The following is an 18599-nucleotide window of genomic DNA, read 5'->3' on the forward strand; positions in this document are numbered from 1 at the left end:
ACTAAAATGGTTGATGGCCGAGGAAGTCCACTTCCCTGCCCCCCCGTTTTGGATCACCGGCTCCTGTCAGAGCCCGACAGCCATCCTGCCGAGGCCAGGCAGGTTCTTTATGTCTTCAACAATTCAATCCGCTGATTAATTTCTGCCCTCAGAGTAAAAGGCTGAGGAGCCAGAACTAGACCCGCGCAGATCCATCCACACTCACCGCCAGCTGGAAGCCTTTCCTGCTGGTATAAGAGAATCTCACAGTTTCGCACCATGGCTTACTGGTGTGAACGTTGACACTACAGATGCAAACAGGAGTTTCATTTGAATAATGAACACAAATTAAAACACTGACGAATGAAACCTCCAGACAGAGTCAGTTTTATTCAGCATGTTTGGAAAATCACTGGTTTAATGTGGTCACAGATACTATCAAGAAGAAATCTGGGTCAGTTCTGCTCGGCTCACACAGACAAACAACTTGTTTTTGTGGTTCTGATTGTTTGGTGCAGCTGACATAGAATCCGCTCTATAAAATATGCATCACACAAATCAGATTTCATCCCTGCTCACACGTTTATCACAGTGCTCGTTTAGAAAGGATCAGAGAAGAAGACAAAGCTCAGCATGAAAAGGTTAGCGCTGATGTCATGCATAAATGATGAGGGCGGGAACAAACGACAGCAATAAACACAAGGCTGGATGGCTTGTTTCCTAAATTACAGCCTCGCTCATTAGTCGGCTGTGATCCCCGTAATAAACGTCTCTTGATTGTAAGCTCTCCCAAAGGTCGGTCCATGAAGGATGACGATTGTCACGTTAGAAAAATTACACAAATTTACAAAGAGCCTCCCTGAAAAAAGATTATAATAGAAGTGGATCAGAAAAAACGTCCTCGCTGGCAAACGTAGATTACACTCACAAAAAACAACAGCTAGAGGACTGACAAACGTCCTGCTGGGTGAGCAATCCGTGACCCATGGGTCACAGGTGCTGAAACCTCTTTCGTCCTTGTGCTATGATTGAACCTGTAAACAGGCAGCTTCCCAGTCTGATCCGGTCCAACTAACCACCTGGTCCAAACAGAAACCACTGCCCTTTTGTGTCCTCCTCAGCAGCAGGAGAAGGTTCTGGTAAACATTTAACTTGACGTGGACGAGGCAGGGAGGGGCCTGAAGGGGTACCGTTGACGGAAACAGAGTAGCCCAGTTCTTTTGACGGCGTTCTCACACTAGAGACGTCAGGAAAGAAAAGGTGTTGTTGTTTCCGTCGCTGATGAAGTTGATTCGGCACTGCTCCAGCCTGGCAATGTCTCCGATGTCCAGCTCCAACAGCAACTGAGTCGGGTCAGTGTTTGTGGTCAGAACTTTCTGCTTCTCACGCCGAGCTTCCGCCTCCTGATTCTCGTGCTTAGTATCATTGTCGTCCTCCTCCTCTTCCTCAGTAATGGAGCAGAGGCGTGTGGCGGTCCCGGGGTTGTCGGTGGGTGGTCGGTAGTGGCACTGCCCGTTCAGCAGCCTTCTCAGGGGCATCAGGGGCACAGCTTCCTCACCCAGCAACTGCTGCTGGCAGTGCCGGAAGTCGCTCTGACGCTTCAGGCGCTTGAACTCGCTGAAGGCGGACGTGGCATTCTGGTCCAGGCTGTGAGCGATCGCCTGGGCCTTCTCCGATTTACTCACCAGGACGGCGTGACACCGCAGCACCACGGCCATGTTCTTGACCTGATGCCTGTAGATCCAAGCCAGGATCTTGGGCCGGTACGGATCAGCGTTGCAGTAGGTGATCCTGTTCAAAGAGTAAAGATGGATGGGTTTCTTTTTCCCAGATTTATCCGCGCTCAACCGGATGCCTTGCGACCCAACAGTTAACCTCATCTTGACGCTGTGCTCCCCATAGTTGCTCCTCGTCCAGATCTTGGCCACTGCCTCCTGGGTACACCCGTCTCCTTTGGCTGTGATGGTGACCACGCTCCCCAGGTAACGCACGTTGTAAACAGGCTCCTCTTTGTTCAGCTCCACCTTCTGACGTTTGCTGTGGAAGATGCTCCCCACCCAGTCAAAGGGGCAGTCAGGAAGCAGGTCAGGACAGGAGCGCAGCAAGGAGGAGAGGATGGACTGGTAGGTCAGCCCCGTCCCCAGGCTCTTGGGTTTACTTTTGCCCTCATCCTCCACCAGAACAAACTTATTCCTCCTCCAAGGGAGCATGGCGTGGGAGTAGTTGGAGCGAAGGAGCTCCTCCGCTGTTCTGTGGACTCCTCTCAGATCTGTATGTAAAGTAGGAAAGCTGGTTCCGAGGGAGCGAAGGAGCAAACGCCGAGAGAAGCTGCTTCATGAAGCACAGAACAGACACTGAGAGCTGTGAGCCAGTCCGTTCTCCTGCTCGCTCCTCCTCCTCCTCCTCCTCCCCTTTCTCTCCTGCTTTTTGCATCATGCAGCGCTGATCATGCGGGAGCCTCGGCATTCAGGCACCATCAGCTCCCTCCCTCCTCCGTTGTTTTGCTTCCAAATGGCTCCCGACCAAAGCGTTTTTTATCCTTCAGCTGAGCGATGAGGCGATGCCGGGGCTTCGTTGAGTGTCAATCTGAAGACGAAGTTTCACCTCGTCATTCCTCTCTGAGGGGACCTCTGACAACTTGTTAGCTCTGGTGTCAAAGTCCGTCGGGTCCGTAGATGAATTAATAGATTAATTCTCCATGTTGAATAACTTTAAATGAGGAGATCACAATAATTCAAGACATTCTAAAATACAGAACCACAGCAGATTGTTGAGTCTGGACACGTTTAAGTCGTCCTCTGACGGCGTCTAAGGTTAAAAGTTGATTAACACATGTTAAGAAACAAGCAGGCAAAACTACAATCATAAATGTTTGTTTGAGAAGAAGGCTGTTTGATCCAATAAATCAAATGTATTGATCAGTGTGTTTGGGACTTTTAGTCGACACACTGCAGGATGTCAGCTCTTCAGCTCTGACTGACTGTGACAAACTGACTTAGTACACATTTATTTCTGTTTTATTTTGGGAGGCTAGGATTAGGGTTTGGGTTACAGAGTTTGGGTTAGGTGTAGAGTTAGGGTTAGGGATTGTGTTAAGGTTATGCTAAGGGTTGGTGTTAGAGTTAGAGATGGAGGGTTAGGTTAGGGGTTAGGGGATAGGGTTAGAGGTTGGGTTAGGTTCAGAGTTAGGGGGTTGGGTTGAGGTTAGGGGGTTGTGTTAACATTATGCTAAGGGTTGGTGTTAGGGTTAGGGACTGAGGGTTAGGGTTAGGGATTAGAGTTAGGGTTAGAGGTTGGTTTAGGGGTTGGGTTAAGGGATAGGGTTAGGGGTTGGGTTTGGCTTAGGGTTAGGGGGTTGGGTTGAGGTTAGGGGGTTGTGTTAAGGTTAGGTTTGGGCTTAAGGTTAGTGATTGGGTGTTGGGGTAGGGTTTATGGTTAGGGGTTAGAGTTAGGGTTAGGGGTTGGGTTAGGTTTAGGGTTTGGATTACGGATTGGGTTAGGGGTTGGGTTAGGTTTAGGGGTTGGGTTAGGGGTTACGGTGATTACACAGAAGGAACTCTTCTCAGCTGTCACGTCTCAGGAGACGCGTATTTCAGGAGCCAATCAGACCCCCCTATCCCCTGACTCCACCCCTGGGAACAGCCCATGGCTTCAGGAATCTATACTCTCACTCTTTTCCACTTCAGTGAAGCGGATCGATCATTATTGGAAGTATTGATTTTTCATTTGAACATTAACTGATCAATGACTACCCAGTGCTTCATGACCAAACACATCCTGTCAGCCACAGTTGCTAATTAAAGCTAATTAGCAACTGTTAGCATGCTGCTGTGAGCATGCTAGCGTGCTGCTGTTAGCAGCTAGCTGAGGGCAGTGTTGTGTCAACAGAGCTGCTGGGGCGGCTGTGACTAACATGAAGCCAAACACAACAGGTCAGGTGATTCTTTAGGACAAAAAATCAACTCACTGGTCTTCAGCTCAATGAAAGATGATGGTTGCAATCTGTTTGAAAGTCGCCAGCAGCAGAACACAGATCCAGTCTGCTGGCATCTGTTCAATCGTCTGATCGGCCAACACCGAGCGAACAGCACTGACGGTGGCGGCCGCTCCATAAATCACATGAAGAATCATCTGAGTGGCAAGCTGCAGTAGGCGGCGTGGGCCGACGGCGGATGAAGTTCTCAGCTGAGAGGTTAGTTACTTTGCTGAAATAAAGACATGATCCAACAGATGCATGAACGGTTTTGGATGTGATTTTTTCCAATTATTTAAAGAAGAAAGCAGATTTTAGTTTATTTATTGAAATTCTCTTCCTTTGTTTTTCAAATTTGTGACGACGTTTCTTCTTCCCATGCTCCATGCATCTTCTCAGGGTTTATACTCCGTTATGTGAACGGTGGAAACTAACACTTTGGAAATCCAAGGGTGAAATAATGACGACTCTGCCATGTAGGGATTATTAAGAGCCTTCTGCTCCTGCTGTCACTGGATGCGATCCAGGATGAGCTGGAATCAGGTCTTCTTCATTCTGTCAAGACTAAGATGCTTTAGATCCTCAGATGTTTGATGGAAGGCAGCTCAGTTCCAACCTCAGGTAAGCAGGAACCAATGTGTTCATTCAGGACTGACCTCATCACCAAGGCTGGGTGCCAAAACCTGTCCAACAGCGCTAGCACTGGGCCACATCCCCCCCAAACAGAGCTGAAGAGAACTCAAACCAGACAAGGCTTCATTGGTCATGTAAGAACCTTAACTACGTAAATGGGCGTGGCCAGAGATGCTTTCAGCTCATTGGCCGATGAAAGACTACCTGACTCGTAGCCCTTTCCCTCCTGACAGGGCTGAGTGGAGGATGCTCAGAGCAGGCAGCAGCGATGAAGAAAATCCTTCCTGTGAATAATAGAATTCATCAGCGTATCAGGAGAGAGCACAAAACCCACTTCCTTCATTCCTTTCTTAGTTAATGAAGTACAAAATGATTTAGATTAATTCCTGTTTTAATATACTTTATAGAGTTAAAGAATTGTTAGAGCGGGAATCCATCTTTTCAGAAATTCTAATTACATCTGGTCCCTTTAAAAACTAAAACACATGTATTAAAAGCTGCTGTTGCCTCCTCACTGACCCCGCAGGCATTGTAACATCGGCACAAACCAATATCCAGCCGAGCCCTTGACTCCTGATTCATCTTCATCTCTCTAGCTCCTCCTTCATCTCTGGCTCTCCTTCAACTGAGCTCCCATCCTTCATCCAACTCCGGGTGCAGAATGTTATCACCGCCATCCAATTACTTTTATCCAAGCAGCACTCGTCCATCGCCTTCCTCCCAGTCTTTTGTCTCCTCTTGCAGACATCCTTTTATCCACGAAGCATATATGATCCATATTACTGCCAATTCAGGCCGCCTAACTAAACCAGGCTTCCTTGTCATTGCACGGCACTTAGCGAGCTCGGCGGCGTAATCGATGGTTGATGATTTATTACCGTACGTGACTGAGGCAGCAACGTAACCAGCACCCAGTCAGGACCCAGAGAGAGGGAGCGATGATATATCAGAGCTCTAAACCATCCGATAAAAGCACGCCAGTCCTGGAGGTCGATAGCACAGCAGGTGAAGTCATTTCTATGTTTACCAAACAGGAAGTAGAAACCTCAGCGGATGAAATCAATATTCTCTCATTCCCACTCTGGAGATTCCCAGGAGCTGAACAGGGTGTAGTTCAAGGGGATCATGTTTAATGAATGAGGAGAGGTGCGGCTCCCTTCGTTCTCTAATCAGGAGAAAAGGCCCCACCCTTCAGGACAACAACACCCCCACCCCACCCATTTGCTCTGGTAAATGATTTGTTAGCTAGCTTCTAAGTTCAAAAGAAAAAATGAGAAATGAGAAATGAAAGAGTCAATTACAAAAGAAAAAGACTAAATACTCATGGCTTCAGTCTGGATTCGGTCTGGAGTCTACCAGGCGGATCTCAGAGGCAAATCTCCGGGGGGTGGGGGGTCGTTACACTGTTTGACCCCCATCATGCAACTAACGTGAAACCCTGAACCTGGATTAATATGATATGATAATAATTAATAATTCTAACTCAAGCACAAACTTCCTTCTTGTTTTACCTTGTTTTAGTGTAGGTTCTTCAGGAACTGCTTGGATCCAAATCAGACGACATCCATTCGTTTTCATTAGTCCGTTATCCTCCACGTTAAAGTGGTAAGTAGACTGTAATTACAGTATCTCAAAAGACATTGTTCAAATCCACACCGAAACCTCTCTGGAACCCGTCATCAGAACCCATCAGCATTCTGCAGCATCTACATCCTGCCTGAAGACAGGCGTCACGTTATTTATTCCACTCATGTTTGTCAGTAATAGAGAAGCCGCCGCCAGCCACAGTAGGATTATCATAAGCATTAAAAAAAAGATGGATAAACAACCAGAAAAACAAGAAAGAACGTACTTTTTGTGCAGTTTTCAATATCAAGCTTCTTATTCTGGCATAAAAGCAACCAGGAAACAGCTGGTTTGTAAAGAGAACCAGAAAATAGATGGTTTGTAAAGGGAACCAGGAAACAGCCGGCTTGGAAAGGGAACCAGGAAACACCTGATTTGTAAAGGGGACCAGGAAACAGCTGGTTTATTTCTTAACGAATGAAAGTCATCTGATTTCCTGACATGTACATTTTCACTTTAGGCGGACGCTCCGGCACTCCATGAAATCGTACATGTGCAGCATCTCTGAGCCACGTTGGGAAAATTAGTACAAGTACTGTTCCATCATGTGTTGCAGGGAAACATATTCCACATTGAAAGCTTTGAAGGACAGAGACTCATTAAAATGTGTAGCCTCATTAAATACCCAGAGCTGTGGACGGGTCATCCTGACAGGCCAGCTAAGGCCAGGTCAGGATGGGGATAAACATGGTCCAGTTCAGTAACGGCACGGAATGAAGTCCGAGCCAGCAGCTCCACCCGAGTCAAGTTTGTTGTGTACGTCATCGCTCGTACAAACCTATAATATCTGTGCTCCAGCTCCCGCTGAGCATTCACGTCTGACATTTGTAAAGTCCTAAAAGTCATTTCTAACCTTTTTTTTACCCAAGTTTCATTTTTTTCATTTTTCTCCTCCTAATCACGCTGGCATTTTAGAAGAGATATCACCTTTTGTAATTTTAATGCCTGAGCTGTGAATTAATTATGTTTTCACCTAAAAGTAGGTGACCAGACGAGTCGGGCTCAAGCCGACCTGTCACATCTAATTCTAACTGTCATCTTTCAGCAGTTCTTCTCGCCTCCTTCATTCCTCCCATTAAGCTGTCGCCTCCGTCTGCTGTCCCTATTTCTGCCCGTCTGGAATCCACACGGACTTGTGACAAGAAGCCATTACGAGGATGTGGGAGGTCGACGCAGGCGACGGGTCATCGTCCTGCGAGGTGGCCGCTAAGCAAGGTGACTCATGTTGAACCGGCACCCCGAGGACAATTCTGTTCTTTCACTGGAAACGAGGTTACACCTCGATGCAGATCTCGGTTGGGTAATCATCCATGGCTCGGGTTGATGATGTCAGCAGACTCAGCAGAGGTGGCTATTCCTGTTCCATTAATGACCCTGTGAGGATTTAGAGGGGCTTTCAGACAAGGTCATCAATTAGACGTTTTGCATGAGTCTACCGTCTGAACCCTAGAGAGGGTTTCCTCTGATGTGTGTCAAAATACTAATACACAATATTAATACACCATACTAATACGCAATACCATTACAAAATACAAATACGATAACAACCACCAGGTGACACAGTTGAGCAGTGTAGACCGAAATCTCTCTGTCTCTCAGTGGGTGTGAAAGAGGGAAATAATGACAGATAGAGAGACAGAGAGAGATGTTTCCATTAGATTTGATAATACTACATGTTAATTACATTAATGGATTAAAACGTCTGTCTGCAGAAACGCATATCTGATGTGATGTCATAACTCCAGACCCTATCCAGCGCTGTGTGGGTATTTGTACTAATGCCCTACTGATAGTTAATCCGTCAGCAGGGTGTGTTTTAGAGGGTTCTATGTAGCTGACCAGAACTGGACAAGACACGTCACATTTCCGCGTTGTTTCCCACCGCTTGATAACTGATCATAACATCTTCTAACTGAAGGTCAGATTCGCTTGTCCCTGAGTGTCTGATGACATCATCGCTCATGGAAAACCAAATACCACAGCTCCACTGGGGCAAGTTGTCCAGTTGGTGGCAAAATTCATTCATTCATTCATTTTCTGAACCGCTTCTTCCACTTTTGCGGGTCACGGGGGTTGCTGAAGCCTATCTCAATGGACTTACAAGTATGAGCCACAGAGAAGCTCCAGACTCGTTGTTAGCCCATCAAAGTGGTAAAAGGTTTGATGAAATTGTTCTAAATGTCTATAGCCATCCGTGGATCTGCTGCCGAACCGAGACGCTGAATATTAGCTGGATAGCATCTATTACTCTCCATCACTACAGTATAAATCATCTCCGCTCTCTAAAAGGTTATGTCACGCCTACTGTCGGTGCTGAAAAGGACACAAAGTACATCAGTCTCTCTGATGGCTTCAGCATTCAAACAACTCAGGTTCACCTGTTCAAGAGAAAGGAATCAGTGTGCATTTCGGTTCATAAATGGTTCATAATGGACTGGAGACAAAGGTTCCTCTACTAGGACTGAGACTTCACCAAACCCAAACTCCCAAAATCCAAAGCTGGGCTTTTGTTTTTGACAGGTGTGATGGATGGCCTGTAGTAAAGAACCTCTGTGGTTCTGTTGGGAGTTGAACGCTAGATGACGACACAAACAGTCGGTTTTGTCTGTAAACACCATATAGACTCAATCAGAACACCATGCATGAAGTCCTGTCAGTCCGCTGACTCACACTCTGCCTTCTGTGGTCCAACAATGTCCCGTCTATTCCTGGAACTGCTTTCTTTTTACGATCCAAATCTAACTGTGTGCATGCGTGCACACAATTCAGAATGATGAGTAGACCCAGAGGTAATGATTCCAATAATACTCGTGAAGAAAGCACAATTCAAAAGCAAGGTTCACCTGGAGGTTCTTCTACTAGTAGAACCCCCTCAGTATCAACCTGATTATATCACCAATGTAACCTATGCGTTAGAGCTAAGTCACTCTGCATGGGTCTTAACAAATATTTACCTTAAGTGTCTGCATTTATGAATTTTCTCTGACAAATTGTTTTGTTATTTCAGTGTCAGGGGTCATCAGCCTAGGTTGCTATGGGTAACCCTTGTACACCAGATAAAAGCCATCATACTCTCCTATGATGTATAGTGGATATATTAGAGTGGATTAAAGAATGGAGACAAGTGTGTTATTGCAAACCTTTACGCCACCTACCACATTACAGTCTGTTGCTCAGGTAAGACTCACCATATATCCGTGAGTCATGAACCAACCCAGACAACTTTGCCTCCACATCAGAAATGTGTTCTGAAGCATCACATATGGTCTGGACAGATGTTAGTTTATCTATGATGCAGTCTTCAACATGTCTTTAGCATCATCAGCTTTATTATGAGACCCCCACACACACACACATACACACACAAGGCCACTCATTTGGGGCACACCAAAGAAGGAGCTGCCCATCGCTCTGCCTCCCATTGTATATATTGCATGCCTACAGTCCCCTTGTTTGTGTGTGGTTGTTTCAGGGGCCTGTACACACACATAAGCATGTCTGAATATACTAACAAAACACACCAAGTGAAAAAATTAATTTCCGACGGGATAAAGTGCATTTCTTTCTTCTTTAGAATTAAATTGGGCAATCCTGAAAAAAAATTAAAGTTACTAATCCAATTCAGAGGTAGCAGCACAATAGCATTAAGGGAATATAATTTATAATTTATAATTTATCAGGCGTCTACATCATTCCCCTACAATCCTGTAAAACTCTTCCCTGATGATTCTGACGGGTTTATTTCCAGTGAAATTGACAAACTCGGTGAAAGTCGTTTTCAAGGAGAGCCATAATGAGCATCTCCTGCATTGCATAGAAAACTCGGGACATGAAATGGTACCAATCATAAAGATAACTGTCTGGCTATGACGAGACATCTAAAACGCGATACGATATTTAATTCTCTGTGAATGAATGCTGAACCTTCACCAATAGGATCCTCGTCAAGGCATGTTTACATTTTAAAATACCTCTGAAATACGGACTGAGTTTCTTTTTAATGATCAAACTGAACTTCAACAAAACTCGGTTAGGTTACCTCCCTTTAAGAAACCAGAAACCCTGGGTTTCCCTCACTTCAGGGTTAACATATCCCTGGTTTCGCTATAATTGATTGACAGCGCCATCTGGCGGTAGGGAGGGAGGTCTACACCCACACCGGCAGCTTCCCGGTGACGAGTCCGCTGCTAGAGAAGCGCTGCCGGCGTTTGAGTATGAGCGTTCATACAGGTCAGTGAACACATCGTGAACAGCGGCACATAACGCGCCATGGCGCGTTATAATGCCCTGTAAAAACAAACACGTCAGAGTCCCTTTATTTACCCTCAGCACCGCTAGCTACTCACCTGCTAATCCTGCTGGCTAGCAGGCTGTTACCAGAGGAGTTGAGCGCTAGCTTTCTGACTAACCAGCTCAACAGATCGCGTTTTAAACGACGACATGACGTCATGATGAACATTATACGTCATAAAGGTGGCGTTTGGTTTAGCGACAGCATTGAATTGTGTTAACTTTTTAGCTGCTTGTCGCTAACTCGTTCAGGCTGGTCCCGTCTGAGGTGGTGGTGCGTTCAGGGTCACGATAAACAGTAAGAAATTCGGGGATCTACGCCTCCTTGACAACAAACGGGGAAAGGGCTTCCTGTTGGTAAACTGTTGTTATTGTTTACTGCACCAGGTATGATCAGTGTTTATTTACAGCACGTTCCAGAAGCAAATGTAGATATGAAGAAGTAAATTCACTCATCTGTCTGAAGACACACACACACACACACACACACACACACTTTAATGATCCCAAACTTGGAAATTCACATGTTCGTGGTGAAAGCTATCGAATGAATGAATTTGTGCTTGTCGTCTCCGTCTCGCCGCTGGGCGCTGAACAGACAGGATGGACTCCGGTTGGAAACCCTCCACCGCTCAGATGGTGCTGCTGGCCACCAGCTCAGCCCTGACGGCCATCTTCTACTCCAAGTACAAGAGCAGAGCTAGGACGGTGGCTAGGTTAAAGGTCAGACACGTTTCGGCCCGCCCTCCTCCCATCACGTTGGAAGTCGCTTGTGTGTTCTGTTTATCTAAAACACACGTTTCCATAGGAAGCCAAAAAAGTTTCCATCGACCAAGATTTGAAGACCTTACTGTCTGAAACTCCGGGGCAATGCATCCCCTATGCTGTCATTGAAGGTGGGTGGGGTGATCTTGAAATCCCCTTTCTGGTGACTCAAATTAAGATCTGTGCAAACATACAAACCGAGCATCGTTCCATGAATAATTCCACACCCTGTCGTTGATGGTGACAGGTGTGGTGAGGTCCGTGAAGGACAACCTGAACAGCCAGTTCGTGGAGAACTGCCAGGGCGTGATTCAACGACTGACCCTGAAGGAGAAGAAGAAGGTCTGGAATTGGATCACTCATCTGTGGTGAGTCGCTGGAAGGGAAGAAATGTCTGTCCTGACTAGTCTGTTCAAGCAAAAAACATTTAAAATGGACTCTTTCCTGTTGTTGGAATCTGAAGATTTGAAGTTTTTAAATTTTTAACTTCTTTGTTTCTGCGTCATTTCAAGATAATTTTGGACAATTGAAAAAAAACACAAAAAAAACCAAGATGTGTGAAGATGTTATTTCGGGCTCTTGGAAACTGAGCTGGTTTCTAGAGACCAAGATACTTCCTGAGCCAGAAAATAATTATCTTTACCAGTGATGACAGAACTCGTTGGATGCCGATGTTAGAAACGCATTAACGGCTCGATGTTTTCAGGCACAACACAGAGACTGTCATCCTCCGGCGCAACAACATGGTTCCGTTCGTCCTCGGGTCTCATGACGACAGCATCACTGCCACGGTGCGAGTCATGCGTCCGCTGGATGCGGCGGAGCTGGACTTAGAAACCACCTACATCAACTTCTCCCCCACGGTTCAGTCTTTGTCCAGCGTCATAGTCCATTTCATCATCGGCGAGCGACCGCAGGGCATCAATGAAACCGAGGAGATGCTACGTCTGGGAGACGTCATCACCGGCGTGGGGGAGCTGGTCCTGGACAACAACCTGATCAAGCTGCAGCCGCCCAAAGAGGAATTCTGCTACTACCTCACCAGACTGGACTACGCGTCTCTCCTCAGGAAATGGGGGAAGAGCATGAGGCTGTGGCAGATCTTGACTGTCGTTTTTGGCGTGGCCGCTTGTTCCACGCTCCTCTTCCTTGTCTGGAGGGGATTTGTGCGTCACAGACAGATGCAGCGGGAGCGATGCCTGCTGAAGGAGTTCATGCAGCATCAGAAGAAACGCATGCAAGAACTCAACCTGGAGGAAAGCAGCGTGTCGCCCAACAGCTGCAGCTTGTGCCTGAGCCGCGATCGCTCGTGCGTGTTTCTAGACTGCGGTCACGTATGTGCCTGTTCCCACTGCTACAACGCCCTGCCACAGCCAAAGAAATGCCCCATCTGCAGGGAAAATATCAACAGGGTGGTGCCGCTTTACAACAGCTAGTCTGAGACGTCTGCTGGATGCTTGAATCATGTTGACGCTGGAAAGACGGCCGTTTAAAAAGGTCTGTTTGTGATTTAGCTTTGCTAATAAACGAATCAGAAGATAATCGTTTCCCCATCAAACGTCGTTTAGGAACCTGATTCTCTGAATCAAATGATTTCAACTCGTTCTGTCCTGCGTGTATTTTTTATATCAGACAATTTTTTTAGCCCGTAGGCCCATTCTGTTCTGAGTCCTTGGTGTCCCCCGATGGGTCTTTTAAAACTGGGTTTTTATTTGCTTTTCATTTGAGTCCAGTTCCAACAAAAATGTAGAACTGTAATTTGGTATGGGGCAGCAGGTGGCATCACAGGTACAACACGTTGTGGGGGGCTCAGCGTCGTCCCCCCGCTTTTCAGCAAGGGAAACAAAGAGTCTGTGGACAATAATTGTCAGAAAATGAACGACTTTGTCTCGTAATGAAGACATGCTGTTTCAGGGAGAACTTTGCTGGGGCGGTGCTGCCTAAGAATGGTCTGGAACGCCACGCCTCCTGTTCCCCAATAAAAGCGTCTGTCTGACTCCTGCTGTTTTCTGCTTTGTTCACTTTTATCTTTTCCTCGAGCCTCAAACGCTTTTTGTGTTCCAGCAGAATTAGATCTTCACTAAAAGAACCTCATGGAAGACGTCCGCTGAGACCACGAAACGAGACCCTTGCATCACGCAGGTGGTGTTCTGAGCCCGTCTCATGAAGCCACATCACACCAGCAAACCTCGCACGTGTGTGTAGATGTAGAATTTACCAGTCCGTTGGTATTGGCAGGCGTTTGGCAGAAAATTGTCCCTGAAGGCACCAGAGCCAAATGTCAGGTGTGTCCTGTAATGAAGTGGCGGCGGCACGTCGCTCTCCTGTCGCTCTGAAGTGATGGCGCTTGAAGCGACCTCATGGTCGTGTCACCACTGAGTGTCCAGATAGTTCTACTGCAGCAATTTGATTTGTGTTCTCCATTTGATTGTAGGTTATGTACTCAAACTGAAGCGCTCACCTCAGGTGGGCATCGGGGTTGCGAACACTTCTGGGTCAGAGCCATCAGCGGTCAGAAAGTCCTTTATGAAAACATGCATTTGTCTGTAATGTGTTGATTTTCTGCGAAACGAGACGGTCCAAACCGTCTGACGACACGCAGAGAGGTTCCAGAGAAGAGATGGATGCCTGCAGGAGGTCTGACGGATCGCCAACAAAGCCGCATTCATGGTTCCCCGAGGATCTTCCTTGGTGGTTGATTTGTGTTTCTGAGTTGCATGCACTCATCTCCATGGAAACAGATGGATTTTACTTTGACATGACTTTGGGCAAAAGTTGTGCTTCAGCGCTGTCGTGCGGCTACTCCTGCTAAAACGAAGTCGTCGTTAGCTCGCTGTCACGCTTAAACCTCGTGCGTCTGACGCTGCGTTCACGCCATATCGGTTAGGTCGATTACAGACCGTCTCACATCCACGATGGTGTTGACCTGCAACGTCTTATAGTTTTATGTTTGATGACTCGTGTCATGTGACGTCTTATTTTCATGTGAAACACAAGAATCTTTTTCAGTCTGATTTGGGTCAATTTGTTTAAGAAGACTGATGAAATCCTCATTGATGTGAAGTTCATCATGCATGTTATTAGCATGTATGACCCCCACCACCACCACCACCACACACACAAACAAACACACCTAGCCGCTTTAGCTGCTTTCAGTGTGTCTGAGAACGCTCATCTCTCCCTCCTCCTCTCAGACCTTTTCGTGCCACACTCGACTGATACTTGTTACCACATGTTTACTCTGCACTTCCACCCTCATGTTTTTAAAGTGGGGCCGTACATCAAGCGGCGCCAGCGGTGGATCACTTCAGCTGTTTAGCCATGGGGCTCACTAACAAACTACTGTCATTGTTCTACAAACATGAAAGCAGCAGCGCCGGTCCAACACCATGGAAACCCACAGCAGTCGCGCTTTTATCCACGGAGCTGTCACCGAGCGAACCTTCAAAGACATTCACTCCATTATACCCCACTTAAGAGTTCTGAATTTTACATGAGGATTGAGGAAGAACTGCGTGATCACTCGGAGGCTGAGACAAGCGGACCTGATTTATGGATGGAAGCCACCTCCAGTTTAAAAAAACACATCTTCCTGAAATCGATTCTCAGGATTATCCGATCTGATGCTCGCAATACACAAGACGTGTTCAACACGGGCTCAGGCATTCAGATGAATTATGCGAGTAACACCCCTTACTGATCTGGAGGCGGAGCGTGGGGTGTGTCATTGATAAAATGAAGGCGGGGCCTGCAAAACAGGAAGAGCTCACCTGACTTCCAGGCTTAGGCAGGATGTCGTCATTAAATTCTAGAAAAGAATGACATCGCAGCTGTGGATTGGTTAGCAATGAGCTCCGCCCTCCATCCAGCTGAGGGGCGGAGTCAGTAAATCTCACAAGTATAGAAAATTTTAATGTAAATATGATTTCTATGGTGCATTTACTATGCAGCGTATGCATGTTTCTTAAGGCTGATTTTCGTCGCACCGGATCAGATGATGAGATGTTATCATCGACTGTCGTGTGTGTGTGTGTGTGTGTGTGTGTGTGTGTGTGTGTGTGTGTGTGTGTGTGCGTGTGTGTGTGTGTCGGTTTGGGGCGTGTTTGATTTGATGTCTGAGAACCGGAGTGAATGTGGTTATTTCCGCCAAAGTAATGATCTGTCAGCCTGTTCTCTGTCGCTCTTGTCCTCCATCCCACCTTCACTCATCCTTTTTAAACCCTTCTCACGCTGCGCATGTTTCACCTTGTGAAAAGCCTCTGTGCTATTAGAGCCGTGTCGTGGTGTCATCTTTGATTTCAATGAGCCATGTTATGGCAGCTTTCGTTGTTAATGAGGCATGTGCCACATTGGAAGTACAACAGCAATCTCCATGGCATCACATTACCGGGGGAGTGAGGCTGCTTCAGTTTGAAGAGCAGAGGATGGAAGGCACACATTCCCTCCTGCACTGAACTGCTGTATAGAACCAGATTTATCCAGTTGCACCGTGAACCCATCAGATGAAGTTCAGTTGAGCCCGTAACTCTGGTGTAATCCCTTTAAATTAATGCTAACTAATCCAAACAACAGCTATTAGCCTCTTATTCATAAAAGTCCATCCAGTAGTTTATGGATAATGGATTCAAATGCAAATCTGGATCCATTCTAAAGATAGATGAGTTCTTCCCACATGCCCAAAACTGTCCATCAACTTTCCTGAGAGGAGGTACGTGTTAATTTTCCTAAAGGTTCACACAACATGTTTTATTCCTCTTCCATTCCTTTTCTATGTGTCGGATTAGACAGAGAGATTCTCATGATTCCCCACTGTGACACTGAGGGGCAGGTCCAACATGTGGACAGATGTCATGAAGAGGACATTCAGGTTCGGACGCCTTACAATAGAATTTTGGGTCATGAACGAGTTTTTTGTGATGTTGGTCACCAACACAAACGCAAGTGGACCACGCAGATTAAACGTGGGCTCACTTGTTGCCATTTTTGGGGTTCATAGGGTTCTTTTTCAAATGGTTTCGAGGTCCATGTCAGACAAGCTGATTCTGTATCATTTCATGACCCAGCCATCGTTTGTCACGTTCATGTTTGTCCCCACACCAGGGATGCTGATGGAGCAACTTGTGTAAACTAGACCCAATGACAGGTTAAAGCTTGTGGCAGATACCAGTGAGGAGATCCCGTAGAAAATGTGGGTGGAGGTAGATGTCATCTGCATAGTGAGAGTAAGTGTACCATCAGTCCAAAGATACAGTGGTAATGGGGTAATAAATCCTATAAAAATGTTATTCTTTGGTTGTAAAGTTATTTTATTACATGCAGCTCCAAAGTAGATCATAGCACTGACATTATAAAGACACTACAGAAGCTTTCAACAGCCCCAAACAGTCGACAATCATTAAAAAGGCACACAGAGCAGGTTGAAAGATACTACACTATAGAACTGACCCAATATGTAAAAATACAGGAGTCACAAATACACTCACCACTCCAATTACAGCACAAAAATATTACTATATGACATCAACGTTATTTCTCAAAATACTGCACTACTGGCTCCGGTGTAGCAATTCTATTATTGAACGTCATAAATACTGTTTCATGCAGGAGGATTGATGCAACTCAGCCTGAGTGAGACAAATAATAAATACCTGAGTAAAACCACAACTGTAATGGAAAGAAGGAAACACCGATACAGGCCAAGCACAGAGTTGAACCAGAACAAACCAAGCAAATGAAACAGTGCACCTTATATTTAGGAAAAAGAAACTATCACAAGCCAGACTAGTTAACCTGCAGCAAACAGATCTACATGTCTGCTGACTAGAAACCCTTGTTAGGCACTTGTGGTAAATGAGCTGTGGACATTAGCAGACTTGTTGCCCCCAGAGTAGGCCTTTGTTGATTGTTACCCATGTTCTTCAGCACCAGCTGTGGGAAAATCCATTACTAAGTTCCTGTTTTTTGTTTGTTTGGGGGTTTTTTTGGGGTTTTTTTGTCATCAATAGTGTTGTGAGGGAATCAGAAGTGATGGTTGTGCATGAAACGGGACTGTGTTGTGTGTTTGCATGTTCATGCTGCTGACGAAATGTTGGACTTTCAGGCCTGAACCCATTTACCGTTTGAGGTCAAACTAGTTGTTGTGTTGGCTGTGACTCTCACGTGGCGAGAAACCCCAGGGCAGCCATTTTTATGCCTTAAGGTCTTGTTGGGATTTTGGAATTGCTCAGTGTAGGCGAATTGGATGCTGGTGGAGATATCCGGTCTAGTTTAAATACAGACTGTATATGCAGTAATGTGTTTTACCATTAACAAGACGTGATTATACTCTTAAGAATAATATCTGTAATAATGTCTTATTTTGGGAATTACAATACAGAGACTATCTAGTCTGCTGCATTGTGATTCAGTTGTGTACTTTGCAAGCCGACAATTATCGATTACGGAGTGTAGTTATATTTTATGTTCAAAAGTGAATCTGTTAGTGGTGAAAGACTACGATGTTTGTGTGGTGCAACATGTAGCTCACAGCTAGGCTAATTTTTGAAATTGTAAACATGCGTGGTGGCCAACCCTGGGTCTGTAATGCTGTCTGGATCAGAACATTCCACTGCAACAGGTACGCACAGAGAAGTGGAAAATAGAAGCTGTATGTAACATAACATGCTAGTGGGATACACATTCATATATTCCCACCAAAGCCACATATTGAACCAAACTTAACACATCTTTTGTATTTTCTTTAGCTCATTGCATATTTTTATGTCTGCTATAATCAAACGTCAAAAGGTACCGACACTGAAATGGTAACGGGCAGACAGGCAGTGCTGCTAGCGAGTTAGCATGTTGTCATGTAATATTTTCCACAACACAATCAATACAGGAGATGCTGTGAAAAAAAAAAAAAAACCTACACAAACAAACAAACATGAGAACAGTTTTCTTTTCAAAATGTTTGCAGCATTATTCCCATAACATCAACATATTGACATTAAGAGCTTTTCTCACGTCAACGCTCAGTAATCCAGCATGCTACGAATTTAACACTGATGTTATTCTCCGTGAAACTACAATCTGTGGCATAATTCAGATTCCGCCCCCTGCTAATGGGGGCGGAGCTACAGGATCTGGCACCAGCGAGGTAATAGCTTGCACACAGTGCCTCTGGAGAGCCTGTGATATGTTTGGAGGAACAGCACACCGACAAGAAAATACACATTGTTCACTACTGTAATATCAGACCCCAGAGAACACGCTGCTGGACAGGGAATGGTCACCTCTGGTAGCATAGTATCATGTAGAACTGTGGGAGTTCAGTGCCGTCCGTCAGTCCTGG

At 45.8% G+C, this 18599-nt stretch overlaps 2 protein-coding genes across 2 annotated transcripts; one reads left to right on the forward strand and one right to left on the reverse strand.

The window, feature by feature from the left end:
* Positions 1-358: 358 nt before the first annotated feature.
* Positions 359-4058, reverse strand: fam43b (family with sequence similarity 43 member B). The gene is made up of 2 exons (XM_068337822.1): positions 3947-4058; positions 359-2688 (listed from the first exon to the last, which is right to left on the reverse strand). The coding sequence occupies exon 2, from the start codon at positions 2187-2189 to the stop codon at positions 1212-1214; it is 978 nt and encodes a 325-aa protein (XP_068193923.1). The 5' UTR covers positions 2190-2688; positions 3947-4058; the 3' UTR covers positions 359-1211.
* A 6305-nt stretch (positions 4059-10363) lies between these two features.
* Positions 10364-13238, forward strand: mul1 (mitochondrial E3 ubiquitin protein ligase 1). The gene is made up of 5 exons (XM_068341154.1): positions 10364-10441; positions 11100-11224; positions 11310-11397; positions 11514-11634; positions 11973-13238. Exons 1-5 carry the CDS (start codon positions 10426-10428, stop codon positions 12700-12702), a joined length of 1080 nt encoding a protein of 359 aa, XP_068197255.1. The 5' UTR covers positions 10364-10425; the 3' UTR covers positions 12703-13238.
* Positions 13239-18599: the final 5361 nt, after the last annotated feature.

The sequence above is a fragment of the Antennarius striatus genome, chromosome 2 (genome assembly GCF_040054535.1).
Source record: "Antennarius striatus isolate MH-2024 chromosome 2, ASM4005453v1, whole genome shotgun sequence".
Lineage (NCBI taxonomy): Eukaryota > Metazoa > Chordata > Actinopteri > Lophiiformes > Antennariidae > Antennarius > Antennarius striatus.

What these genes read in the sequence shown, in the direction of transcription:
- fam43b (XM_068337822.1), bottom strand. Translation starts at nt 2,189, where the DNA reads ATGCTCCCTTGGAGGAGGAATAAGTTTGTTCTGGTGGAGGATGAGGGC.
- mul1 (XM_068341154.1), top strand. An exon ending in CCCCTATGCTGTCATTGAAG is followed by an intron (nt 11,398 to 11,513) that starts GTGGGTGGGGTG and finishes TGATGGTGACAG; the next exon opens with GTGTGGTGAGGTCCGTGAAG. An exon ending in AATTGGATCACTCATCTGTG is followed by an intron (nt 11,635 to 11,972) that starts GTGAGTCGCTGG and finishes CGATGTTTTCAG; the next exon opens with GCACAACACAGAGACTGTCA.